The 27,945-nt window shown below is 43.6% G+C and overlaps 2 protein-coding genes across 8 annotated transcripts in view; one reads left to right on the top strand and one right to left on the bottom strand.

Annotated features, from left to right (window-relative positions):
• Nucleotides 1-27,945, bottom strand: part of WDFY4 (WDFY family member 4) — a 309,530-nt gene that overhangs the window by 45,822 nt on the left and 235,763 nt on the right. The window lies entirely within an intron of this gene.
• Nucleotides 144-27,945, top strand: LRRC18 (leucine rich repeat containing 18). The gene is made up of 4 exons (XM_042907740.1): nt 144-1,232; nt 3,627-3,725; nt 23,629-24,489; nt 27,634-27,945. The coding sequence occupies exons 3-4, from the start codon at nt 23,726-23,728 to the stop codon at nt 27,653-27,655; spliced, it is 786 nt and encodes a 261-aa protein (XP_042763674.1). The 5' UTR covers nt 144-1,232; nt 3,627-3,725; nt 23,629-23,725; the 3' UTR covers nt 27,656-27,945.

The raw sequence follows: 27,945 nt of genomic DNA, 5'->3' as shown, positions 1-27,945 counted from the left end.
ATAGTCCTCTTAAAAGGCTGGACTGATTTATGTTTCTACAAATACAATTAGGAAGAAATACAAATCGAACCAAAGAAATACGATTTTGACCAATGTAGGGGGAAAGAGTTTAGACGTGCAACAGGAGGCCGGAGCTGGGAAGGGCGTGGGGAGGAGGCTTTCACCACATGAAACACCTCTTCTTCTGCACAGCAGGGGTTTGTGGAGCCCGGCTCCTTGGCCTCTGTGGTAAACCTTGGTTCCTTTTCTGGCTCTGATTTCTTCTTCCCTCTGTGTCCTTTAGACTCTCCCCGTACTCTCAAGACCTTGCTCAAGATGTTTCACCAAAGCAAACCAAATAATGTCTCCTCTTTCCGGCCATTCCCTCTTCCTCAGTCCCGTTCAGGTGCCCACAGACACCACATGAATTCTCTGCTCCAGCCCCATGCACTGCACCAGGATCCTTCTGGACAAGGCTGCCCGAGTGCCCCTTCCTCTTCCCACCACACACCGCGGCCATCATATACTCCGTTTTAGGCTTCCCAACCCTTTTCATTCAATTCTTTCCTAGCTAGGTGTTTTATCAACAGAAAGCAACTCCCAGGCTGGGCTTTACCTCTCCTCTCCCACTCCCCATAGAGAAATCATCTTTTTGGTCTATGTTATCCCTGCAGACAACAATAACAGTGAACAAAAGCAAAACATGGTCGGATTCATTGCTTTAGGTTGCAAAGGCTCAGGCGAAGATTTGGTTCTCTGGCTCAGTCTGTGAGCCTGCCACCTATCCTAGTTCTGGAAGACAGGCCGCCTCGAAGGCTGCAAACACGGGCAGAGCCCAGGCTGGAGACAGTGAGGGTCACCACCTTGAAAAGGACATGTGCTGAACCTTCCTGAGGCAGTGGAGTTACAAGGATGTGGAGTTAGTACGGCCAAGCTTGCTCGTCTTGCTACTGTATTGTGTAACTTTGACAGGGGGTCGGGGCAGGGAGCAGGAAGAAGGAAACAAAAGGTACTTATTATAGTTCAGGAAATAAGAGACAGCCTCTGTCATTTTCCATTTCACAAAGTGTTCTAGAATTTTACCGGTGGTCTTTTGTGACATTGCCACCAGGTGGAATGGTGTGCAGAAGACAAAGGCATGTCAGTGTCCCATTTCTCATTTCATCGGCTATGAGCTCCAAGGAAGATCCATCATTTCATTGCCATCAGCCAAGGACGCCATTACCCGTGGTGCCAAAGACACCTAACCAAAGGTGAGCCATGGTTTTTAGCTTTTTATTTGTTTATGTGCTTGTCTTACTTAGTTGTCTTTTATTTTTCCACTTCTGACTTATTATTTCATTTAACTTGAGAATTTGTGTATACTCCTACACCGTTTTTTTCTTCTTTTTTAAAATTTTTATATATTTTTTTTACTTGAATATAGTTGACACATGATGTTACGTTAGTTTCAGGGGTACAACATAGTGATTCAACATCTGTATACGTTATGCCCCATGTGTGGCTGCCGTCCGACCCCATACAACGCTAGTACAATGCCATTGACTGGGTTCCCTACATTGTGCCTTTTATTCTCGTGACTTATTCTTGCCATAAGTGGAAGCCTGTATCTCCCACCCCCTTCACCCACAGACCTCAAAATACCAGTAACTGTCAAACGCATTACAGATTGCAAAGACGTTTTACCCGTTGTCTAATTTCCACAAAGACCCCATGTAGTAGCCATAACTTCCATTTATAGATGAAGAATGGACGTGTGCAGCGAGGGGGTAGCCTGCAGACTAGGGGGAGTTCATGACAGCTTGCTGGAGACACCCCAAGCGGGCACGGAGCAGGTCCTGTGAATACCCGACACACTGCCGGGATCAGACCTTGACCCAGGGCCCTGGCTCGGAAGACAAGCTCTTTCCTCTGAAGGGGAAAAGAAAACAAAAGTAACCAAAAACGAGTAACAACAAAAGCCTTAGTTCTGGCTGACTTAGAAGGCATTTACCTGAAAAACCAGTAATTTGTGTAATTTGAAGTTAAAAATGTAAGCATTAGCAAGGTAGCCAAGTTATTACTGCATACCCATGGCATAAACGTGAAGCTGTTCGTGTATTAAAAGTGGAAGCATATCCAACAGAAGTTACCTCGAGATGCTGAAATTGAGCGGCTTTACTTTCATAAGGTTTTACAAATCTGCATTTTAAAATGTATTTATCTCCTTCTGTATTTTCTTCCTTAAAATATTGATTTTGGGGCGCCCGGGTAGCTCATTCGGTTAAGTGTCCGGCCTCAGCTCAGGTCATGATCTCGCGGAGCATGGGTTCCAGCCCTGCATCGGGCTCTGTGCTGACAGCTCAGAGCCTGGAGCCTGCTTTGGATTCGGTCTCCCTTTCTCTCTGCCCGTCCCCCACTCATGCTCGGTCTCCTTCTGTCTCTCGAAAATGAATAAATGTTAAAAATTTAAAAGAAATATTGATTTTGTTTTTGCTTATCTGTGTTTTATGATTTTCATATTATTTATTTTCTAATTTAAATGAGGTCCTTTTACGAATAGTCTAACTGAAAATAGACTGAGTAGCAGAACTTCAGGTAATTTTTAATTTTCTACTTATCTGCATTTGATAATTATTTTAAACCCATTTATTGTCGAAAGTAAATGATCTTTTTTCTTTTGGTTTTTCAGTAAACAAAACAGTGGTGGTATCCATCTATTTAAAGTTTTTGTGGTTAACTGTATTTTTATTTTAAACTGTTTGATTTTGCTTTTTTGTACTTTTCAAAATGCATAGTGGTTGGATTAATTTTGCATTTCAATTTTTTTATTTGTTAATTATTTTATTTATTTCCTAACTTTACTTGGGTAGCACAATTTAGAGGATGTTTATTTCTTTATTTCTATGTATGCATTTTCAAATTTTTCTGCAATGTTATTATTTGCATAATAGTTTTCATATTTAAACTTGTTGCCAATTTTCTCAATTTCTGGGAATGTAATTTAAAGAAAAAACAAACAAAAAGATTATAAATGTACAAATACATTCATTGCAACCTGATTCACAATAGTGCCAAGCCGGAAACAACAGGAAAAGCAAAGTCCACTAGGTTCAGTATTTCCACATTCAGTCGAAAGGTAGACTTTAGAAATTACACATCAGCCTTTGATGTAATATTAATAGAGGAAAAAGTGACTATAGGATTGTATGGTTTTTCCGAGCATGGTCGTTGTAACTTAATAGTGTAAAAAGGGCACAAAAAGAAAACTACAAGAACTAATTAAATTCAAGTAAACAGGGAAAAGATCGCTCTCTCACAAATCAAAGAGCTGGAAAAACTATTTGGACAAACAACAAGGAAATCAAATGATATTTCATGGGACTCACTCAATGCTTTATATAAAAGTAAGATTATTTGTCCCTTAAAAGAGGCAAACATGGCTTTTGTTCCCTGTTAGCAGGGATAGCCACTTCCCGGGGGTGGCCATGGACAGCCTGCTCTGCCTGGTAACTAAGTGCCCCAAGGCCCATGCGCTGCTGGGGGAGGCCGGGAGGAAAGCCCCAGGCAGAAAGCCAGGGGAGCCCAGGCCAGGGTCCCTCTGGGACAGCTAGCTGGCCTGGAAGTTTGGGGTGTCTGGTTTCAGCTATTGTGTTCCCACTTTGCAGGCTGGCCTCAAGATTATGCTAATTAACTCCAGGTCCCGGGTCTCCTGTTGCCTGGTGACAAAGTTTCACAGTTGAGGAGGAGGAACTGGCATGAACAGGGTAAGTTTTTCTCTGGTGATGGCCCTGCATTTATCGATTTACTTGAACTTTGCCCAACAACCCACGGCTTCAAACTCTGCTTTTTGCTTTCCTCCTTTGAGTAAGCAACTTTGGAAATGGCCGGTTCTCCCGGTAGGTATGCTTTATTTACAAACCCCAGACGCGAGCTAATTCATTATTTAGGAGAGGAGGAAGCTGGCCCTGAGCCCCAGGCAGGAAGGGCAGCTAGTAGGGGACCCAGCTGGGGACCCAGCAGGGCTTTCTTTGGTGCCTGGGGCCATGGCTCAGCTTGGTTAGGTCGGTGTGTGAGTCTGGGCCTTTGGAGTCATGGTCAGGTCTCTTGCCAAAGTCTGAGTCTGAAATGAGAAGGTAAAATTTGCTGCTCCTGCAAGCAGGGGAGACTAGTGTTTGAACTGCTGCTGAACCCAACCGGTGACTGACCCCTCAAAGAAACTGCGGTGGGGGTTCTCTTCACTCATGAGGCTGGAGCCTGATTACTGCTGACTGTGGTAGCTTTGGAAACACAATCCATCTTTTGAAAAGTCTGGAGGCAAACCCTTGCCACAAGTTATCCTGAACACTGGGATCCATTAACAAGTAAAGTCCTAGGTGGGGCTGGGCCTTTCGAGGAGAGACTCTTCAAGGAACACACTAGAACACATTCCTTATGTCGTAAATGGGAAAAGGTTGGTGACTTTGGACAGGCTACTTGGCCTCTCTGAGCCTTAGTCCCACGTATGTCCCATGGAGATGAAGATCAGTACATCAGGTGGTTGTTAAGAATTCCTTAGGATATCTGTAAAATGTCTGGCCCATAGTAGGTGGTCAATATAATCCATACACACAGTCTGAAAGCAGAAACTTCAAATGTGTTAAAAACTATGCAGTGTCGTTGCTTTGCAAAGGGTCTGGCACATAGTAGGCTCTCAATACATTTATGAACCGTATGTGATGTTATGTGAACCAAGTACTGAATGCTGACTCCTTGGGATAAAACGGGGAGTCAGGTTAGGAAATGTGTACAAAGTCACATATCTAGGGAGAGACAGAGCTGCGACTGGTCTCCAAGCCAGAGTGACTCATATGTTTCTGGGCTTGAGCCTCAGCCTGCAGAGGAGAAGGGAGGTACTGAGACAGCCACTGCCCACTCTGCAGAGCACCTGAACCCCCACGGTTGTCTAGAGACCAATTTTTAGGGCCTAGTGCTTGGTGGCTTCAATTTCCTCTTGGGGATCCTAGGTTCTCCTACTGTTGCTGACAAGAGGTGGGCGTGCTTTCTCCATCCACCCATCATCTGGGCGATGGGAAAGCCAAACTAGGTGATGTTTCCTGGTCCCTGGTGTCCCTAGAACACAAGGTGTGCACTGAAACATGCCCCCCTCCAAACGGGCATGGGGGGTTCCCCTGCCACATCATCCATCGCCAGCTTTCCGTCCACGGCCAATTCGGTTCGTTGCCAACCTCCAATTTCCTGCCAGTCTACATCATAGATCTCATCTCGGCCCCAGAGCTGGGTCTGGTAACATGCACAGGCTTTCTTTGCTGTGAGGAGTGAGTCTTAAGGATGGGGCTTAACCTCAATGCAGTGAAAGTCCCCTCAGATTCCAGCTCAGTTTAGGCTAGTGTCTGGAAAATACGATGAGTCAGCAGCTTTCTTGTCAGCCCAGAGGGCCAAATTTATCACAGGATATTGTCAAATCAAACTTCCAGGGAAAAGCCAAATGGCAGTTCGGCCCTCAGACAAGAAAACTGAGCAGATACTGGCTCTGCTTGACCAGCATGTGACTGTGACAGGGGACATGCTCTGGAGGCTCACGAGGTGCTTTCTCGGTAAAGTGGGATGGGTGGATTAAATGAGACAATACATGTGATGCCCTTGGACATAAAATAAGCACTCAACACGTATAGAAACATGTATGCAAAATGCCAGCCTGCTCTTGCCTTTTCTCCTTGACCCACATAGGCGACCCAGAAGACCCTTCCATTGGTTCTGCTCTCACCACATATGGCGAATATGCACCGTCCTCCTCCTGCCCACCCCCTTGGTGCACACCACCTTCTTCTCCTGCCTGCAAGTGGCTGTCTTTGTCTACTCTTCCCTCCCTACCTCTGCAGACTTCCCAGCAGCCGGGGTGACGCCTCTAAACTTCAACATGCTCCACCTCATGCAGCCCTGCAGCCCCTGGCCAGCTCTCTGTCATTATCTTGCACCTTCTTTCTGTCCGTACTCCAGCCCCCTTGGCTTCTCCTTTCTCTTAAACACCACAAGCACCCCCCCCCACCCCGCCCTCCCCCCATAGGACTTTGCACCTAGTGCACTTTTCTGCGGTGGATTCTTCTCCAAATCCTCCCATGTGACCTCATCGAGTGTCACCTCAAATGTCACCTGAGATGACTTCCCCGAGACCTTCTCGGTCTAAATTTGGCCACTTCCTCCCCAATATTCTCTTCCCGACCCTTGGCATTCCCTTTGACATCTACCAGGTTTGATTTTTTGCAGAATATCTACACCAACTGAACTGAGCTCGAGTCTTTTTGGTTTTGTTTTGTTATTATTGATTGACTTGCTTTCTCCGAAAATCGTCGTTTCATGAGAAACACAGCAATGTCTGCCTTGTTCACTGTGTATCTTCCGACCTGACCTTGACCTATAGAATGACCCAAATACAAGTGTTGAATGAATGAATGAATGAATGGGCAAGTGAGTAGCTTGGGCTGTAGCAGGCTCTAGAGGTTAAAAGTGGACAAAGGTATAATTGTATCTTCTAATTGTTGCTATGTTTTTTCGTTTATTATTAGTATTATCATTAATCATTTGTGTTTAAAAGGTTGCAAAGGCTTTTGTCCTTGGGAATCTGCAAAGATCGTTCCGCAAGTCTTACACCTGGTATTGATGACTAGTGGGGAGTGTCCTAGGGCTACTCAGTGGAAAGAAGCAATCACTACGGTGCTGTTTGGTAGATCTAACAGTATTTACCATCATAAAGGCACTTAGCATTTGCTCCACACTGGCCACTCAATGTATACTCATCCCCACCTTTACTTTTCAAAACAACCTACAATTTTCTGACCCGTTTTGCTGATCAGTAAACTGAGCTCATGATTAAAACCAGGCTGGCAGTAAAGATGGGGTGGAGCCCAGTTCTAATGGCCTCAAAGCCTCTGTGGTCCCTGCTTCTATTAGTGCCTGCCTTCTATTAAGTACTTTTATACACGACAGGAAGGGAACAGACAAAATGGCTCCCACCTGGGCACCATCCCTATCTGGAAAATGCCAAAGAGCTGCCCCACCCTAAACCAAGTGCTGCTGGCTGTCAGTATGGCCATTCTTCCTATCATTTCCAGCAAGTTATATCTATCTGCCTAAAGTCAGAAAAGGGGTGACAGTGCAGAATAGTTCAGCAATGATTTCAAGCAAGCCCAATAAAGACTCAAGGAGGAGTGGGAAATCTGAATTCAGGAAATATGTCTATAGAAAAAAATAAGATTAGAAGCCACAGCATTTTTGAAAGACAGGTGCCTAACATACAAGCCATGAGCCCCAAACCACCCTTTTGCACCCTGTAACCTCAGCATCCCTTTAAAAATTAGACCCTGATCTTTCCAGTGGCCTCCCCCTCTGGATGGAGAAAAGTTAGCCACTTTTTAAATAAATATCCTCCCCTACATCGCATCATAGTTTGGGCCACCAACACATAAAAGGCCATGTGGTTTTTATATCATGCTCATCTGTGCTTGATCAGGGTTTTCAGTGCAGTGGAGGGCTGGCTGGCTCTGAGGGAACATCTCTGGAGGGAACAAGAATGGCTCCCTCCCCCTGCTCCTCCTCCACCACCACTGTCAGCATGGCCAAGCATGGGGCTGCCTGGAAACTGGGCTCTCCGCCTCCCGCTTAAGTCGTATGCCTGCAGGTGGTGGGGCGCTTTTCGGTGCTCCCCCACCTCCATCTGCAACTGCCACCAGGCAAATCGGGGCTCTCAACTCACAAGCGACACCATCACCATCCATCACCAAGGCTCCCATTCACTAGGCACCTGTCACACCCCGGCCTTTTCCTCCTACGCAATCTTCACATTGCCCCACTCTACCTGAGGAGACCGAGGCTCAGAGAAGGACTATGGCTTCTCTTACACATTAGGAGGAAGTAAGAATTCAGGATGTGAGCCAGGCTGGTCCACCCCCAAAACCGTGGCTCTCTGTATATGTGGTCCCTCCTTGTCTTTGTCTGGGGAATATTTTCTCAGATTTTCCTCTTTGATTCAAATATGCTCAATATTTTAAAATCTTTCTTGCACACACACACACCACGTCTATTTTAAACAGGGTGATATGAGTGGTTTTACAGAACTCATGCGATTGAAAAGGAAGTGTGTGTGTGTGTGTGTGTGTGTGTGTGTGTGTGTGTGTGTATGAGTGTGGGTGAATGTGTTTGTAACTTTCTTAATTAGAAATAGATTCTGTAGATACAGAATCTTGCAGATAATTTGGAAACTACCCAGGCATTTAAGGAAGTAAAAATAACCCGATACCATAATACCCAGAGGGCATTCTTGCTAATATTTGGATGTTCTTCCAACTTTTTCTCTGTGGGCTTGCATGCATGCTCCTGAGAGCGCTGATGTAATATGTGCATGTAACGTGTTCTTCATAACATTATATCTCAAAAGATTTCCTTTCAGCGTTTCTGAAAAATGATGTTTTTGTTTTGTTTTAGTTACTGTTGAGTATCCATTTCATTCTATGACTGCATAGTAATTATTTAATCAGTTGTCCATTGTTAGATATGTGGATCGTGTCCACTTGTTTTTATTATTTTAGGTGGCACTGCCATAAACATATTTATACAGAACGTTTTGTTCTTAGTTCTTGAAGGGAAATGCTTAGAAGTGGCATCTGTGCTTCCTGGCTAGCCGGGGGGCCCGTCCCTTCCGGGATGGTCAGCCCCATCTCCTCAGACCTCCTTCTGGATTCCATTGCTCTACCTTTCCACTTGTTCATTCCTACTTTTAGAAGCTTTTCTTTCTCTTTGACCTAACCCAATTAAAATTTCATTTGCTGTACTACTAACCCGCTTTCCAGTCTCCCTGCACACTTAATCTCACAGCCAAAAAGTTGATCACGCCATTGTATGCAGCTATTTGGAAAGCCTTCCTATCTTCAAGTGTGCCCCGCCCAGGGCTGGGTACACACTTGGTGACTAATACATATTTGGTGTGAAAGTAACATCTTTCCCCTGTAGACTTCTCCCTTAAAAAATAGTCTGCATGTTCTAGAAGTCCTTTCAAAGTAGGTGGAAAAACAGTGGGTCAAGAGGATTACATAGCAGCTGTTAAAAGCTCTGGAATCTGGGACGAAGCTGACCCCTTTCTGAGGTCAAGGGAACTGGAACGACCTTGTTAAGCACCTACAATTCATTCATTCAGCCAATACTGACTGAGGGCCTCCTGTCTGCCAAGCACTGGGAATTTAGAGTCTAGTGAGGGAGGAGAGCAAGGGACAGACAATAAAAATAAGCTTAATAAGTAAGTCTACCATAAAATATATTTAGGTGTTAAGTGTTATGGAAGAAAGTGCAGCAGGTGTCCCTGGGTAGCTCAGTCGGTTGTGTCTGACTTTGGCTCAGGTCATGATCTCACGATTTGTGAGTTTGAGGCCCACGTTGGGCTCTGTGCTGACAGCTCAGAGCCTTTTTGGGATTCTCTCTCTTCCCCTCCCCCACTTGCGCATGCACTCTCTCTCTCAAAATAAATAAATAAACCTCAAAAAAAAAAAAAGTATTGCAGAGCAAGAAGGATCCATGCATGTTGGGGCTTAGTTTGCATCATTCATTGGGGGATCAGAAAGGTTGAATTGAAAAGGTAGAATTTACCCAAAACCTTGAAGAAGATCAACAGGTCAGTCCACTAAATACCTGAGAGAAGAACCTTCCAGAATAATGAAGCAGCTGGAACAAAGGCTATAAAGAAGAATTGTGGGGCAGTTAGAGGAATGGCCGGGCTGGGTGGTGGATATGGAGTAAGCACGGGCGTGAGTGGTGGGGAGTCCCTCAGAGAGGCAGTGGGTCAGGCCATGGGGCCACTAGAAGGTCTCCAGCCCTTACTTGGGTGAAACAGGAGTCACTAGAGGGCTGTGAGCCAAGGAGTAACATGGTGGCTGTGGTAAAAGAAGTCCCCTGGCTGATGTGTTGAGAAGAGATTGCATAGGGTAAAGACAGGTGCAGGAAAACAAGGTAGGAAGCCACTGCAAATGGCCAGTGGCAAACGGTAGGGACTCAGCCCAGGGTGGCTCTTGGGCAGGTGGTGAGAAATGGTAGGATTCTGGATCTACTTTGAGCACAGAGTCCACAGGATTTCCCGATGGACTGAACATGGAGTATAAGAGGAAAGGGGTACTGAGCATGGGGCCACAGTTTGGTGCCTGACACACAAGATGTTGTTGCTGACAGCCTGGTCAGAGAAGACTATGTGTGCAGCGGGTCGACAGCGAGCTTGGTTTTGGACACAGTGTGTTTCGGTGTCTTTACACCGTCCAAGTAGAAATGCTAAGCAGGCAGAAAGAAGGATATGTAAGTCTAGGATTGAGGGTGAAGTCTAGGTAAGAAACAAAAACTGGGGAGTCATGTATTTAAAGCAATGAGACTCAGTGACATCACCAAGGTATCAAGTGTAGACAGAGAAGAGGCAAGTGACTTGGCTCTGGTCCCCAGGGAACCCATGGCAGACACGGTTCAAATCCAGCCTGGTCAACCCTCTGCCACATCTGGTTTATTTCCACTGTCCCCTGGTGCCCCCACTCAGTGGGGTCCTGCACATGGTAGCTTCCTGATGGACCCACGGCCCTATCCGAGGGCCCACACTCCACGGCGAGGTACCAGCCCAGGATAACACTGTGGGTGATGCCAGCCGGGAGGCTGGATTTCCTTCTGTATCAGGTAGAAATTAGAGAGGACACGGGCTTGTCTGTGATCACCCTGGGGGAAGTGTAGGCACTGGCCTTCTTTCTTTAGTTTGACAGGCCTTAGGGTTATGGAAAATGAGCCATATCCTATCTGCTCTCATTCTTTTTTGCTGATTTTGTTTTTGTGCCTCTGGTCTGCCTGCCTTCCTTTCTCCTCTCCCTCCCTCCCACCTTGCCTCCTCTATTTCCTTCCTTCCTTCCATCTTCTCCTCTCCTTCTCCCCTCTGCATATCCGTTGCCTTCCCTCTGCCACAGGGCCTTTCCATCTGATGTTTTCTCTATCCAAAATACCCTCCCCATCTCCCTGGATCCTCACTTCCTTCAGTCTCTGCCCAAATGTTTTCTTCTCAAAGAGGCCCTTCCTGGTTACTGTCCCCAGAAGTGTATGTCTCCCCTAGGAACATCTCTGCCTCTTTTGTCCCGACTCTTTCTTCTCCAAGCACTCATGGCCACCTGGCATTGTGTGCCTCTTTGCTTTTGTTCATCTCTTTCTTCACTCTGCTTGCTGTATAAAACCACGCCTCATCCATGGCAGTTGTCCAGTACATACTGTTAATGAATAAAGGAATCCAAAAGGGCCATGGGAAGTTCAACTGCTCCCTTATGGTCGATCTTCAGGGCTTCCCTTTGAAGAATCTCACAGCTTCACATGGGGGCATCTATAACCCCCTTGGAGCTAGGGGCTTTCCTATAGCAGACAGAGGCACCACACCAGGGTACCTGCCAGTGATTACGGGGTCTGTGCCATTGTTCACCCCTCAGCAAGTCCTCCCTGGGGCCAGATGGGGTACAGAAGAAATGCACACACACAGGGCAGTTGAGGAGAACTACCCCCCATCTCCGTGACCCTGGGGAGCCTGTGCCTCAAGGAGCTATGTATGTCTCCTTGTGCTACAGGAGAAAGTCATCTGAAGTCTGCACCTGGGTAGGCAGGGATCCCAGTAAGGACACCGGGCTGTGAAACATGACTCCACTGTTGATCAGTGAGGCTGTCCTCATCATGCCACTAATCCCCTCTCCCCCAACATGCGAAGTCACAATATACGCCTCCAAGGCTCACTCACCCTCACCCCACCTTCAGAAGCAGCCATTTTTAACATCTTATTCACAGAAGTGGGAGCTGAAGCTCAGTGAGGCTCAAGGGACTGGTCGAGGTCACCTGGATGGTAAATGGGGAGATGGGCGGCCACCCATGTGGGTCCAAAGCCCCTGTCCTTTTCATCCTTCCAGGCCGCTTTTCTGAGCCCACTTCCTTATCTGCAAGGGAGGCCGAGGCTGTGAGGAGAAAATGCAACACCTGCTATGTGGCCACAGCAGTATTTAAACCACATTGGCTGAAATTGAATTCAGACTCGTCTCTTGAGGTTTCGATGTGCCAGGACTCACTGGTTCCTCCACTTTCCTGGGTGGGGAGGTCGGTTTGTGCGTTTTGAATGTGTTAGTTGATGAACAAGGCATTTCTAGTCTGTTAAACTAATAATCTTAATATTTTATTTTAATTGTAAGGCACCTATTCCCTTTTGTTCCTTTAACAAATCCAATTAAAACAGAGTACATTCAGAATTACAAAATAGATGCTATTAAACCAATAAGAAATCATAATCTTTTGTTATTGGGCCATGTGACCCCCTGGGAACTTTTGCTCCAAATAAAAGTTGAATTCTTATTATCCGCCAGGGGAACGGGGCAGTTTGACAGATAACGACTTCCCAGGCAGCACATGTACAGAGCCTCGCTGTTGCTAAGGACGAAGAAGTAAATAATATTAAGGGTAGACAAAGCTATACGTGTATAATATCCCAGTAAGATACTTAGAGCTGCGTTGATCAGATTAACCAGATAACTGCCACATGAGGTGAACTTGATAACTTCCACACAGACACTCTGTTTGCTGCAGAGTGTCATGGAAAAAACACTCCACCCAGAAGCCTTGGGGAAAGGGGAGCCGTTTGAGCTCGGATAAAATACTTCATGCCCCACTCTGCCCCACAGCGTCCTTATCTCAGGGTAGGAGGAATAGTCCCACCTCAAAGGAGAGTAGTGAGGACTGAATGGAATGGCAAATGGGAGGTCACTTTGTGGAGAAGAAGGCATGATGTGCCTCTAAGGGCTCAGCATGCGTGTGGGGAGGGGTGGAGGGGTGGACAGCATCATGCGATCGACACATGGAGATGGCCTCCTGTCTGGGAATGTCAGGCGTGCATGTTACAGGGGTTAGATTTTAGTGAGCCCACATGGTGAAAATCAAACTTCTGGTGGTCTGCATACAGTCTCTCGGGGCCCCTACACAGCCAGCAGCCCCCCCCCCCCAGGGCAGAAGAGGGCCCCAAATTGTGGTGAGCACACAGGAATGTGGTGGGTTGTTTCCAGACCATGCTGGATGAAAACCTTTATCTTTACGTTCTTGACAAATTCAGGGTGGCAAGAAGCTCACACTGTGGGGATGCTGGGGGACTAGCACAGCTGAGGGACAACAGATTCCCATCTCCATCACCACCTGCTTGGGGGCACATGCCTATTAGGTAAACTGTGGTGGCATATGTGTACCCTTTAAACTCTCTCTCTCTCTCTCTCTCTCTCTCTCTCTCATCGTCAATCTCCAAGCTCTTAACAGTTAAATGACTCCACTAATGCTATTACAATACCTTTAAAATTCATCTTATTCAGAGATACATATCCATATATGTATCTAGGAGAATGAACACCCTGCACATTAGCCCCTGGCCAATACAGTGAGCAGGCAATGGTCTGAAATGGTTTCTTCGGGGACCCCAATTTGCATGTGGGGCCTCCAAAAGGTCAGTGGGACATCTGCGTTATTGGCCTAGCAGGGACTGTGGCCAAAGTTTGGTCAGCTACTTCAGCTGGGGAGTCCACTCCGTTCCCCTTAAGCTGCTTGCAGGTTAATCCTGCTGCATTGCACTTCCCTGGCTAACCCATGCCAAGTCAGAATGGGCCTAAGTGAATGTCTGGCCACCCAGAGTCTGCGACTCTGTGATGTATCTTCGTTCCTACATCAGAGACCCCATAGGTGACCAAAACCGGCAGCACACCTTTTGGGGGACGTGAGGGGCAAGCAGCTTTAATTTCTGGTACAGGTGTCTTTTGCCCTGGGAGTGCTAGGATTCCAAAATGTCTTCTTCTCCTTGGAGTCAGAGGGCTGGCAATGTGTCCCCACCCCCCGCCCCCCGCCTGCCACCAAGGATAAGCAATTCTTACTGCTAGAGCAAAGGCAGCAGAAGAGAGAGAAGAAAGGCAGGATAGCGTAGCAGAAAGATCGTAAGCTTTGGTATCAGACAAATCTAGGTTTGCTTTGGTTGTGCTGTGTTGTCTGTGTTACCTTGGGGAAGACACCTGACTTCTCTGAGCCTCGGTTCTCTTATTTTCAAACTCAGAATGATACTTGGCATAGTTGCTGTGTAGATATAGGAAGGGCCCAGCAGCGTGTCCTTTGGACATTTACTTTGGAACATTTCACCTGAGTGAATGAGGTTGAGCGGATCTTCTGAAATTGATGTCAGAAAACCCCCAGGATCATGGGGACCCTGTAAGACTCCACTCCTGCTGTCCACCTCTCCCCATCAACTCTGCCAAGTGCCTGGTGGAGCCGACACTGTGAGCTCCACAGAAATCTTTTCTGCCTCCAGTCTGTCCCCTATCCCCTTCCTGACAATCTGTCCTTCTGCCCAGAGGAAAGAGGGGCACAGCATAACACAGCTGGGGGCAGTAATGGGAAAAATAAAAGCACTTCATGTTTAGACACCCCCAGTAAGCCTATGCTTTGCAAACCAGCTAACTCTGTAAAATGGGTAGAGGGAGCACACAGATCCTGGCCCAGAATGGGCATTAGACAAAATGGCAATTCTTTTCCCCCAGTGAAAATTACACCTGAGTCAAACATTAGTGCCTATTTTAGAGACCTGGATAGAAGTTCCAGACAGATGCACTCCACAGACGCCCCCACAGTGACCACCCACATCTTCGTCTGCCACATGGCTGCTTACGAGAAGGTACAACACATTTTAGGAAGGGGTGGAGACGACAGGGAATGATTTGAAGATACGTGGAAAGTCACGGCAGAAGTGAGGCTGGCCTCTTGCGTGCCTAGTGAATGGGTCTTCCGAGACTCAGGAGAGAAAATAAATGCAATGCCTTTGGCATGAGTGATTTTATTGAAGGAGGTTCACACCACTTCCCCTTAAGAGATGGCCCGCAAGCAAGAAATTTCTCACCCATACAGTATGAAACTTGCTGTGAAGTTAGTTCCAATACTGGCTATGAAATGGCAGGGTTTGGGGGTTTCAGTTCTACAGTGCGTCTTTCCTGTATCTCAGTGCATTAGTCAAAAGAGTGAAATAATTATTGTGAGATCACATTAGCAAGATGTTAAAGATATCAAATGTATACAAAATCAGTCTTAATTACAAATATAAAGACACATGAGTGCGAAGCACAAGATAAATTCTATTATCATAGTGATGATAACAACCTTACAACTGAAAAATGCCTGCAAGTATTTTGATGGTATTAAAATATAGGTTGCCATTACATTTTTAATTTAGATATCCATGGGGTGTCCCACCATGCTGTTTGATTCACAATGACTAGATAGAAAAATTAATTAAAAATTAGAGTCAACCAACTGGTCCAGTTTTTCCAAAGTACAAAAACCAATTGTTCAAGATAAAAAGACTCAGTACCTTGAAAAATGTTTTGTATTAGGCTTCTCAGCTATTCGTATGATATGAAATATATTACTCATCTATCCATCCATTCATCTGTCTGTCTGCCCATCCATCCATCTATCTCTCCATCTATCTATCAACTTCTATCTCTTTTTCTGATTTCCAGCTTCCCTTGTGTGGGTTGTTGGTCTCACTCTGACATTAGAGGATTCTGTGAATTGGTAACATCAGACCATCTAACCAGTTTTAGTTGAATCAAAAGATCATGAGTTTTACACTTCTTTTGCCAATGCTTACTCTCCTGCTCAATGGGAAGAACTGGGCAGGATGCTGACCTTTCCAAGTTGAATGAGAGAAGGCATACAGTCCTGGTCTTTGGGGTCTTTGCAGGTCTTCCTGCACTGGTCTGCTTCTAGGGGCACTCAGCAGCATAGGGGGTCAGGATGGGCCTTGAGCAATATAATACACCTGCTCTTCATAACCAAGAGCAAGGGACCCAGCCAGGTAGGGTGGCCCTGAGGAAAAGTGTGAAGGTGGTGGGGGCTGATCACGTTTCACCTGGCCTGGGGCCATCTGGGGACCCAGATGTACCAGGGAGGAGGTACAGTGCATTATCTAGCCCCTGCTTTGCTTTGCGGGTAATTAATGGGCAGGCTCAGAGCCAAAGAGCCTGTTGAGTAGTCCTTAATGGAGAAGTGCTCTGTGGGCAGCTCCGTGCTGTTTCCTTCCCATCTCTCATCAGAGATGGAGGGCTTCTTACCTGGGTGTGGATGGGCTCTGGGGAGCAGGCTTAACGGGGCTCACCTGGGTGGATCTTCAGTCTACTGGAAGCATCCTTCTCATCCAGGGCCCCTCTAGCACATGCTTATTGTGTTTGGCCTTTCTGAGCTGAACTTTATCTTGAATATAAGAAATACAAAAGACAACCCAGACTTTGGAGAGCTCAGGAGAATCAGGTGGTCAGAATCAGTAGCAATCTAGATTTTAGCTCTTTGAGCTCGGGGACTGGCCCTGTTTTTTGCTCACTTGTGTAACACAGAGCTTTGTCACATAACAGGCTCTCAATATACTTACTCAATGAGTGGATGAATGAATGGATGGATGAACGAATGCAGGAATAAGCACATGGATTTAGCTTAAATTGGTCCCAAAGAACTAATACAAGGATCATGAACAAAGGAAACTTTACTATTTGTTCAGAACCATGTGACAGAATTGCCCAATAAAATACAGAACTATGCAATGTGTGGGGCACATGTATACTAAAAATGTTCTGTTGTTTATCTGAAGCTCAAATTTAACTGGGAATTTGTAATTTTATTTGCTAAATCTAGCAACATTATAATGTGGAAAGCAATTAATAAGCATTACGATGAGAACACAGGATCCCTTGCTCTTCGTCAATCTTTTTTTACATTTTTTAACTGTTTATTCATTTTTGAGAGAGAGAGAGAGAGAGAGAGAGAGAGAATCCAAAGTAGGCTCCAGGCTCCCAACTGTCAGCACAGAGCCTGATGCGACCTAAGCCAGACACTTAACTGACTGAGCCACTCAGGCACCCCGGCCCATCTTTTTTTAAATTGGGATTTCAACTCAAGTGCAGTAGGGCAGTTTTTCTGACATGTGCCTCATGCATTGCTGTTCCCTGTGGGGATATGCACATGTACCGTAGCAATGCCACATGGTACACGTTTGGATGCCTTTTACTGGGCAGGACAGGACTAAGTGGGGGCATAAAAAGTCACAGACTTTTACTCCAAAACCCGGCTAAGCAAGCAGCCACAGTGAAAAGGACAGAAAGAGAATATGGAGTCCTAAATCTTTTTAAGTTAAAAAAAAAAAAAACAACTGTAAAATTTCTTTTTTTTAGCGCACAGTTCTCTGGGTTCTGACATATGTACAGCTTCATTCCCATAAGCACCAGTCAGGATACAGGCAGTTCCAGCACCCTGGAAGACTCCTTCCTGCTGTTCCCTTGTAGTCAAACCTTGCCCGCCCCTGATCCCTGGCAACCACTCATCTGTTTTCTGTACTATCATTGTGGCTTTTCCAGAATGCCGTATAAATGGAATCATTCATTATATAAGCATTTAAGATTGGCTTCTTTTATTCAGCAACATGCTTTTGAGATTCATCCAAGTTGTCCCATGCATCAATAGATTTGTCTTCTTTATGTTTAACAGTGTTCCATAATAAGGATATGCCACAATTTCTTTATCCGCTCACTGAAAAGCCTTTGTGCTGTTTTCTTCCGGTTTTGGCAATTATGAATAGAGTAGCCTTAAACACACATGGAAAAGTTTTTGTGTGAACCTGAATTTTTGTTTTTCTAGGGTAATTATCTGGTCAGGGAAACTCTGGGTCATAGGATAAGTATACAATTAATTTTATAAGAAATTGCCAAACTGTTTCTCAGAGTAACATTTTGAATTCCCATTAGCAATGCAGGAGTGCTCTGGTTGTCCTATATATCCTCACCAAATCTTTGTACTATATAGCTTTTTATGTTTCATTTTGTTTTTTATTTTAGAAATTCTAATAACTGTGCAGTGGTATCTGTTTGTGATTATAATTGGCATTTTCCTAGTTACTAATGATGTTGAGCAACCTTTTGTGGGTTTATTTACCAACTACATAACTTCTATGGTGAAAAGTCCTGTTAAATCTCTTGGGCATTTTATTTTTATTGTATTGTTTGTCTTCTTACTACTGACCTTGGGTTCTTTATAGATTCTAGATGATAATGCTCGCTTCGGCAGCACATATACTAGATTCTAGATGATAGTCCTTTTGTTGGACATGTATTTTGCAAATGTTTTCTTCCATTCTGTAGCTTGTCTTTTTATTCTCAAATTTTTTAAGAGAGCAATAATTTTTTGTGGAAGTCCAATTTGTCAGTATTTTATTTTTTTAATGGATTGCACTTTTGCCTAACTCAAGCTTATGAAGATTTTCTTATATGTTTTCTTTTAAAAGTTTCATGGATTTATACTTTACATTCATATCTGTGATCCAATTTGAGTTCATTTGAATTAATTTCAATAGTTTGAGATTCAATTTTTTTTTATTTTGAGTGACTAATTGTTCTAACACCATTTATTGGAAAGTTCATTGCCTCTCCATTGAATTTCCTTTGAACTTTTGTCAAAAATCAATGGACAATATTGGCCATATTTGTGTGGTTCTATTTCTGTACTCTGTTTTCTATTCCACTGATCTATGTATGTCTCCCTTCACCAAAACCATATGTTGTAATTATATGGTAAATTTTAAAACTAGAAGCATGAATCCCTCAACTTTATTTATTTTTCAAAATTTTTTGGACCTCTAGTTTCTTTTTCTTTCAATACACATTTTAAAGTCTGTTCATTCACGTATAAAAATAATCCTGCTGGAATTTGTATTGATCTTTAGGCCAATTTGGATAGACTTGACTTCTCAACTATCCTGAGTCTTCCAACTCATAAACATGCTATGTTTCTCAATTTATTTAGATCTTCTTTGCTTTATTTCATCAGTGTTTTGTAATTTTCATCACAGAAATCCTGTACAATTTTGTTACTTATGTGTAATACACAAGTGTTTTATTTTTTGGAGCACTATTTTCCAAATTTCAAATTCCAATTGTTTGTTGCTGGAGTATAGAAGTGGTTTTGTGTGTGCGTGTGTGTGTGCGTATGTGTGTATTAACCAAGGTGTTAACTTTGTATCCTGCAACATTGTTAAACTCATTAATTACTTCTAAGAGTGTTTTTTAAATTTTCTGGAAATCTCTAGGTGAACAAGCAGGTAATCTGTAAGGAGAGTTTTGTTTCATCCTTTCCTGCCTGTATGACTTACTTTTTTTGCATTATTGCACTGGCTAGAATTTCCAATATGATGTTCAATAGGCATACTGAGAGTTTACCTTGTTGTTTTGTTGCCAAATGTAGAGGGAAATTTAGTCTATCACCAAGTATGATATTAGTTGTAGAGTTGTGTGTGTGTGTGTGTGTGTGTGTGTGTGTGTGTGTGTGTGTAAGCCCTTTATCAGGTTAAGAAAGAGCCTTTCTATTACTGGTTTGATGTCATAAATGGATGTTAACTTTTGCCATAAATATTTTCAGCACCAGCTGATATGATCATGTATTTTTTCTTTTTAATTAGTTTCAATTAATGCAGTAATATGATGTATGCTGCATTACATTGATTTCTGAGTACTGAGTCAACCTTGCCTTCCCATTTGGTTGTCATGTATTTTTCTTTTAACATATTACTAGATTCTTTTTGCTAATATTTTATGGAGAATTTCTGTGTCTATATTCATGAAGAATATCAGTCTGCAGTTTTCTTTTTTTATATGGCCTATGTGTGATTTTAGTATCAGGGGAATGCTGGCCTTAGAAAATAAGTTAGGCATTGCTCCCTTTGCTATTTTCTAGAAAAGATCATGTAAAATTGGTGTTGTCTTTAAATTTTTGGTAGAGTTTTTCAATAGAACTATTTGGGTCAGGAGATTTGGGAAGGGAAGTTTTCCAAGTATGAATTCAGTCTCTTTAATGAATATTGGTCTTCATAGGTTGTATATTTCTTTACTGATGAGATTTTTAGTTTGTGTTTGATTGCCCCTAAGTTTTTTTCTAAGGTTGTTTGTACTATTCCCTTATTATTCCTTTAATGTCTGTCTCTTTAATTACTGATATTCATAAAATGTGCCTTCTCTTTCCCTTTTTCTTTATCAGTCTGGTTAGAGACTTTCAAATCTATTAATCTCTTCAAAGAATCAGCTTTTAGTTTCATTGATGTTCTCTGTTGTCTTTCTGTTCTCAATTTTATTGATTTCTTCCCCTTTCTTTATCATTTACTCCTTGTGCTTGTTTTAGGTTTATTTTGATCTTCTTTGCTAGTTTTTAAAGATGGAAGTTTAGGGGCACCTGGGTGGCTCAGTCGGTTAAGTGTCTGACTTTGACTTAGGTCATGATCTTGTGGTTTGTGAGTTTGAGTCCTGTGCCGGATTCTGTGCTGACAGCTGGGAGTCTGGAGCCTGCTTCAGATTCTGTCTCCCTCTCTCCCTCTCTGCCCCTACCCCGCTTGTGCGCGCTCTCTCTCTCTCTCAGAAAATGAATAAAATTTTTTTAAAAAGTAAAAAAAAAAAACATGGAAGTTTACATTATTGGTTTGAGACCTTTCTTACTTTTTAAAAATGTTCCTAGTATGAACATTTAAAGCTATAAATTTCCCTCTAATCACTGCTTTAGTTGCATATCATAAGCCTTGACATGTTCTATTTTCATTTTTCTTCAGTTCAAGATATTTTCTAATTTCCCTTGAGATTTATTTGATTCATGAATATCTATAATATATGGCTTAATTGTTAATTGTGGAGATTTTCCACTTATCGCTCTGATATTAATTTCTAATTTCAATTCCATTATTTTCAAAGACGATTCTTTGCTTTATTTCAATTTGTTTACATTTGTTAAGATTTGTTTCATAGCCAAGAATACAGTACATATTTGTGAATATTCCATGTGCACTTGAAAAGAAATGTGTATTCTGTTGCTAGGCAGAATGTTTTATGGGCCAATTAGATCAGCAGTTTTCATCTGGCGGGGATTTTGTCCCCCAGTGAGGAGTTGGCAATGTTTAGAGACATTATTGTTGTTAAAACTAGTAGCGAGCTATTTGCATTTAGTGGGTAGACTCTTCTGGCCTTTTGCTGGCTAAATATCCTACAACGTAGAGAACAGAACTTTCCCCCGTCACTGCCCCACCTCTGCTAACAACAAAGATTTATATGGTTCCAAATGTCAATAGAGCCAAGGTTGAGAAACCCTGTTCCTTGTGATTTTCTCTCTAGTTGGTTTGTTGATTATTGAGTGACAAGTATTGATGTCTCCACTTCTTTTTTTTTTTTTTTTTTTTTTCCAACGTTTTTTAATTTATTTTTGGGACAGAGAGAGAGACAGAGCATGAACGGGGGAGGGGCAGAGAGAGAGGGAGACACAGAATCGGAAACAGGCTCCAGGCTCCAAGCCATCAGCCCAGAGCCTGACGCGGGGCTCGAACTCACGGACCGCGAGATCGTGACCTGGCTGAAGTCGGACGCTTAACCGACTGCGCCACCCAGGCGCCCCTTGATGTCTCCACTTCTAATGACAGACCTATCTCTTTTTTCAATTTTACCAGTTTTCAATTCTTTTATATCAAACTCTGGTCTTAAGTACATATACATTTATTATTTTCGTGTCTTCATGGTGAAGTGTGTCTTTTATCATTATGTGGTATTCTTCTTAATCTCAGGTAAGTTTTCATGCTCTGAAACATACTTTGTCTGATATTAATAAAGTCACTCCAGTTCTCCTTCAATGTTTGTGTAGTATGCCTTTTTCCATTCTTTTAGTGTAACTTACTTTTGTTTAAAGTAGATTTCTTATAGATAGCATATAATTGGGTCTTTTTCTTTTACTATTCATTCTGATAATTATACTTTGGATTGCTGTGTTTAGGTCATTTTCATTTAATGGAAGTATCGATACGTTTGGATTGAGGTCTACCATTTTAATAGTTGGGTTTTTTGCTCCATTTCCCCTTTTCTGCTTTCTTTTAGATTACTTGACTCTTTTTTTACCGTTTCATTTTAATGTTCGTATTTCGGTTTTTCCTATGTCTGTATATTATTTTAATGATTGCTCTGGAGATTTAAAATATACATACTTAACTTTCCACAGCCTACTTAGAATTAATATTTTAATCTAGTGGGAAAATGCCCGCACCTGACTCCTGACAGCATGCTTTTGTTCAGGGTGGGAGCTTGGCCCAAAATAGAAAATCAGCAAGCAAGCTTTAGAAAACAGCCTCTAGAACAAGAAAGAACAGTTTTCATTCTCTTCCTAGCTGAAGATCTTCCTTGCTCCTGAGCCTCAGTCTTCCTCCCTTTACAATGAAGATAATCCGATGGATCTTACTGGATTGTTGAAGATTAAAAGGAATATGTGCAAAGTTCTGATAATAATAGTTAATAGTTAACATTCATCAACCTTTTACTATGTGCCAGGCACTGTTGTAAGCGCTTTATACTTAGATAATTTGCACTCCCCAAGAGCCCTACAGGGGGGATGTTTTCATAAACGAGAAAATTGTGGCATTAAAAATTGAAGAAAACTCTTCAATGCAGATCTAGACTTCTAAGCTAAGCATTCAAGGGCCAGAAGCTACCCATGACTCTGTACTTTCTACTTCTCTGCATGGCGGCAGTCATAACTATGATCATACCTACCAGTGCAGAGGTGTCTACAGTTGAATTTCAGTGTGAAGTCTGTGAAGGGAGGAGGTGTAGGGGGTAGGAAGTAGAAAAAGACAGCATTCTTTTACATGCTGCCAGGCTCAACCCTGGCTCCTCCACACTCATCCGCACAGTGTAGGCACACACTCTCCCTTGTGGGCTGAGCAAAAGACGTTCCTGGGCTGTTTCTGTTGCACTGCAGTGATAGTAGCTAAGGCGTGACTAGTGCCTCTGGGTCCAGAAGGTGAGGAGAGATGTAATACGTAAGTCATTCTTCACTCCCCCCTCATTTCATATCCAGGCTATGCTGCTTTTTTTTTTTTTCATGTTTCTTTATTCTTGAGAGAGAGAGCGAGAGAGAGAGAGAGAGAGAGAGAGAGAGAGAGAAAGAAAGAAAGAAAGAAAGAAAAAGAAAGAAAGAAAGTTGGGGAGGAGCAGAGAGAGAGGGAGACACAGAACCCAAAGCAGGCTCCAGGCTCTGAGCTGACAGCACAGAGCCTGACACTGGGCCCAAACTCATGAGCTGTGAGATCATGACCTGAGCCGAAGTTGGATGCTTAACTGACTGAGCCACCCAGGTGCCCCTATGCTGCTTCTGAGAACTCAGCACACCCACCCTAAGGATTCATGAGATAACTGAAAGAAACACTAGATTTTTGTGAGGGTCTGGGAAGTGGCCGATAGCCAAGAACACACACACACACACACACACACACACACACACACACACACACTTTAGCAGGAGGAGTCCAGGATAATGGAGAGATTCATATTTCAAGGAATGGCACAGAGGGGTGTTGAGCATCCTTCAGGCCAACCTTGCACCCCTGAAGAGGGAATTGAATTTGCTAAAGATCTTTGGCTAGGTTACTCCTGCTGACGCCCTAATTTCTGTCTATCTCGTCTCTAACCATTAGCGAGAGAAGCATTACAATTTGGGGGGAGTCTAGTGCCCTCACATCATCTTCTAACTAGACATATTTTCTCTTCTTGTCAGAGTATATCTTCTAGCAGTTTCTTGTGACTTTTCCCTCAAACCGATCACCAACCAATCAGAACAACACACTCCAAACATACACCCTTACTAAAAGAACATGGCCAAAGGCAGGAAAGGCACCAAGGGCAAGAAGATTACCCTTAATGTGGCCAAGAATTGTATCAAAATTACATTTGATGGGAAAAAACGCCTTGACTTGAGCAAGATGGGAATTACCACCTTCCCCAAGTGTATCCTGAGACTGAATGATGTGGATGAGCTCGACCTTAGCCGGAATATGATCAGAAAGATCCCTGACTCAATCTCCAAGTTCCAGAACCTGCGGTGGCTGGACCTGCACAGCAACTACATCGACAAGCTCCCTGAGTCCATCGGCCAGATGGCTTCTCTGCTCTACCTCAATGTCAGCAACAACAGGCTAACCACCAATGGGCTGCCTGTAGAACTCAATCAGCTCAAGAATATCCGCACTGTGAACTTGGGTTTGAACCATCTGGAGAGTGTGCCCACCACGCTGGGTGCTCTGAAGGAGCTCCATGAGGTGGGCCTACATGACAACATGCTGAGCACCATCCCCAAAAGTATCGCCAAACTCCCCAAGCTCAAAAAGCTCAACACAAAGCGAAATCCCTTTCCCAAGACAGAGGAGTCAGATACATTCATAGATTCCATCAGGAGGCTGGAAAACTTGCATCTGGTGGAGGAGAAGGATCTGTGTACGACTTGCCTGAGAAAATGCCAACAGGCCCGGGACAAGCTGAACAAAATCAAGACTATGGCCGCAGCAACACCAAGAAGGGCCATCTTTTCTAATCTGGTCTCACCCAACTCCATGGCCAAGGATTCACAGGAAGATTGGAGGTGACCTGGGACCCTGACCCTGAGGCAGGAAGGGGAAAGGGAGGGAGGGAAGATGGCAGGGGGCTGCATCTACAGGGAATTATGGGATCCCCCCATTATTGCAACAGTTCCTCCAGCCAAGCCCATAAAATACCTTTCCCTACCTCCTTGGCTTGTGATTTTGTTGACTGAAGGGCTTTTAGTTCTTTGCCATTCCACACGTTTCTCTCTTCTTTACATGCACACACCCATATGTACAGGCACAATGAGTCAGAAAAGGGCCATCCATCCCACTTCTTCCCAGAAGTCTCCTGCCTACAGCCCGTGGCCAGGGCAGCCAATATTGTTAGCATGCTCTTAGTCACATTGTCATACACTTCAGGACCAACTGCCAGCTCCCAAATGTGGAGTTCATTCCACGGGAATGCTTTGGTTCAGGGTTTTGGAAGTCAGGAATCTCAGAGCATGGATTGGTAGGAGGGAAGATGGACATTTAGTCTTGGGAAGGTGACAAATCTGGGCCACAGAGATGGGCAGATAGTATCATTAAGTGTTGCAGGTAATATCTGGGGGTGAAAGCAGTACTATCTTTGTCTCTTGTCTGCACACGCACAATTTGCTCTAGGAGCCTTCTAGACTGAACCTGCAAGCTCTTGACCGGCTGTGAATGAATGAGAGTGCATTCCCATATTATTATGTCCCATTCCTTTCCAGACTCCCGTGGGGGAGCAAGGAAAGAATGGGTGCAGGTATGGGTTGGTGCAGTCCATACATAAATACCTTACCAGGCATTGGGCTAGGTGCAGGGACTGTGTCTTAGCGGAAAGCTTGCCTTGTTGTGTGCAGACCAGTTGAAAGAAGGCAGGGCAGAATGTCATTGTCTGAGAAAGTTAGGAGATATGTGCCAAGATATGTGTAGGCATCGAGAAAAGCCAAAGATTCTGGAGCTGGACGGATCTAGGTCCAGGGCAGCTCTGCTTCTTTCTTGCCATTTCCCTGGACATCTTACTTAGCTTTAGTTCCCTCATCTATAAAGTGGGGAAAATACCGGCCCCAACCATAATGGTCGTTGTGCATCTAAAGCAGATGGCACACGGAGTAATTACTCAAGAGAAGTCATTTCTCCGTACCATCTGGAACTTGGTACATCTCAAAGCTGAAACAATACTTTGGACAGTGTCCCTAGTCACACTAGATCTTTGGCAGAAATGACGGTGGTAGAGTCAATTCTCACAGTAGCTGAGAACATTCGATGCACTATTCACTCATGCTAATCCATACCTTCATGCTGCCTAAAAGGAAAGGATCACAAAAGACATATTTAGGAAAGCCTTTTTCTTTTCTTTTCCTAATCAAGACTTTCCTAAGTCAGTGGCAAGTTTTTTAGTGGTCAGTGGAAAAGTACAGAGATCTGTTCACTCAGCAGGACTAGCTTACTTCTTTTTTGCATTATAAACCACAGCAGACAGCATACTTCATTTCTTCACCCATTACTGCTATTTTCCTTTGTGATGCTTAGCTGTGACAACTGTTCCTAAAATCTCTGAAGATATGAATCAAAGTTCCCTTTTCAGCTTTTCCCTTTATTAAATGTTTTCCATTATGAAAATAACAAAGCCACAACAGAATTTTAAATATAACATCTTCAAGTATCTACAATTCTACAATGTAAGCCAGCTATAATACGGGCAGATTTCCTTATTATTCTTCGGTGTATATTTTTATATGCAGTTAAAATTATAGCATTTACATCATTTTTATCCTGCTTTGAAAACCGAGTCATTACATGGTCTTAGAAACCACAATTTTAAACATCTGCAAGCTAGCCAAACACACACATAAGTTACTGTTGGGCATGTGAGCTGTTTCCGGTTTTTCACCAATAGAAATCATTTTGTGATGGAAGCCTATATGATGAAGACTTTAAAAACTGTTTTGCATTATTTTCTTGGTATAGCTTCATTATTACAAATACGTTGAAGTGTGGTTTTTAAAAATAATTTTTAATACATGCCATCAAATAACTTATAACAAGATTACCCATTTATGTATCTCCCAGTAATATATTAGAGACTCTGTTTCACCACATCCTGGTCAGCTTTGAGTACCATCCTTTACATTTTCCCCTTCGCTTAATGTCTGAAATGATTTACTAGAAGCCCTTCCCAAGGTGGGTGGAGCAGTCATGTTTGTGAAGTGCTTGATGAGATGTCATGCCTTAGGCTCACGAGCCATCACTGGCATGTTGGCCTTGAACATATCCCTAACTAAGGTCGCCATTCTGCTATTTTAGCTACTTCCTCTCTCACCCAAGAAGTACAGAATCCATGCAAGGGCATATGATCCTGGCTAGTTATTTGGATATTACCCATTTCCGTTCTTTAGAATTAGTGTTCCCCTCTTAGTCACTCAAAGGGATTGGCAGAGAACAGGAACTAAGAATAAAAGGTCTCCCTGTGCCCCTAGGCGGGCTCCTGGTCTGGACCATGGATTTGCCTCCTCCTCCCTCTCCTGCCCTGTCAGGGCATATTTCCTCCACCACGCCTGGTCCTGAACAATCTCCAGGCACCAACCCTGGATTCGCTGCCAACTGAGTGGTTGGTGTGCAAGATGACATCATCCTTGTCCTATCTGCCATCCTTGGTCTAGGTGCTTTATTCTGCTTTCTTCCTCATAGCCATGTTTTAGGAAAGGGCTGTAAGCATCGTTAACTTCATGAGGACTGACAAATAAATGGGCAGGGGGCTTTGATTTGCCATAGGATGCATTCATGTTAGACACCTGGTTAGCCAGGAAAACTGGCATTAGAATGGAGCAAAGATTGGAGATAAAGGTGAGTTGTGTGTCCTCTTCCACATTTTATTGCTTTTTTTTTTTTTTTTTTGGATCAGAAAAAAAGGCTAGATGTTAACATTCCTTCACGGTCTAAAATACACAGTCACTTTTCCTTCCTGGAAATTGTATTAAGCTTAAAAACACTTGATAGGAAAAGCATGGGGTTTCCCTTTCCTCAAATGGAACAAAGACCCTATTTAGGCTAACCCAGTCACTGCCCTTTCTGAAAGCCAGGCATGACCTAGGTGACCCCTGTATGACCTCTGCCCTTGCTGTGTTTTGCCTCCATGACCTGGAGTAATTGCCTCAGTCTCTTGTCTCCATCCCCAGGATCCGATCAACATCTCCCTAGAATAGCTTTATGGCAAACCCTTGAAGACTAATCAGCCAACAAGAACAAACGACTCTGAAGAAGAAAAGCCCTCGGTTAGGAGAAGAAAGAGTGGTAAGGGGAACATTCTGGAAGCCAGGCTGTCTGGTGCTGGCCAAGATACTGACTTGCTTCTTAAATTCACTTTGCCTCTCTTTGATTTAGACCATCTGTGTATGAAAATGACTTTGGGAAATACTTAGTGTATTTTTTTATGCATATAGAGGAAATGTTTAAAAAATGATAGATATAAATTATAGAAAATTAAAGTT

Source organism: Panthera leo, chromosome D2, assembly GCF_018350215.1.
Source record: "Panthera leo isolate Ple1 chromosome D2, P.leo_Ple1_pat1.1, whole genome shotgun sequence".
NCBI classification, from domain to species: Eukaryota; Metazoa; Chordata; class Mammalia; order Carnivora; family Felidae; genus Panthera; species Panthera leo.
The sequence above is the reverse complement of the archived record's forward strand: the minus strand, read 5'-3'. Positions and strand labels throughout refer to the sequence as shown.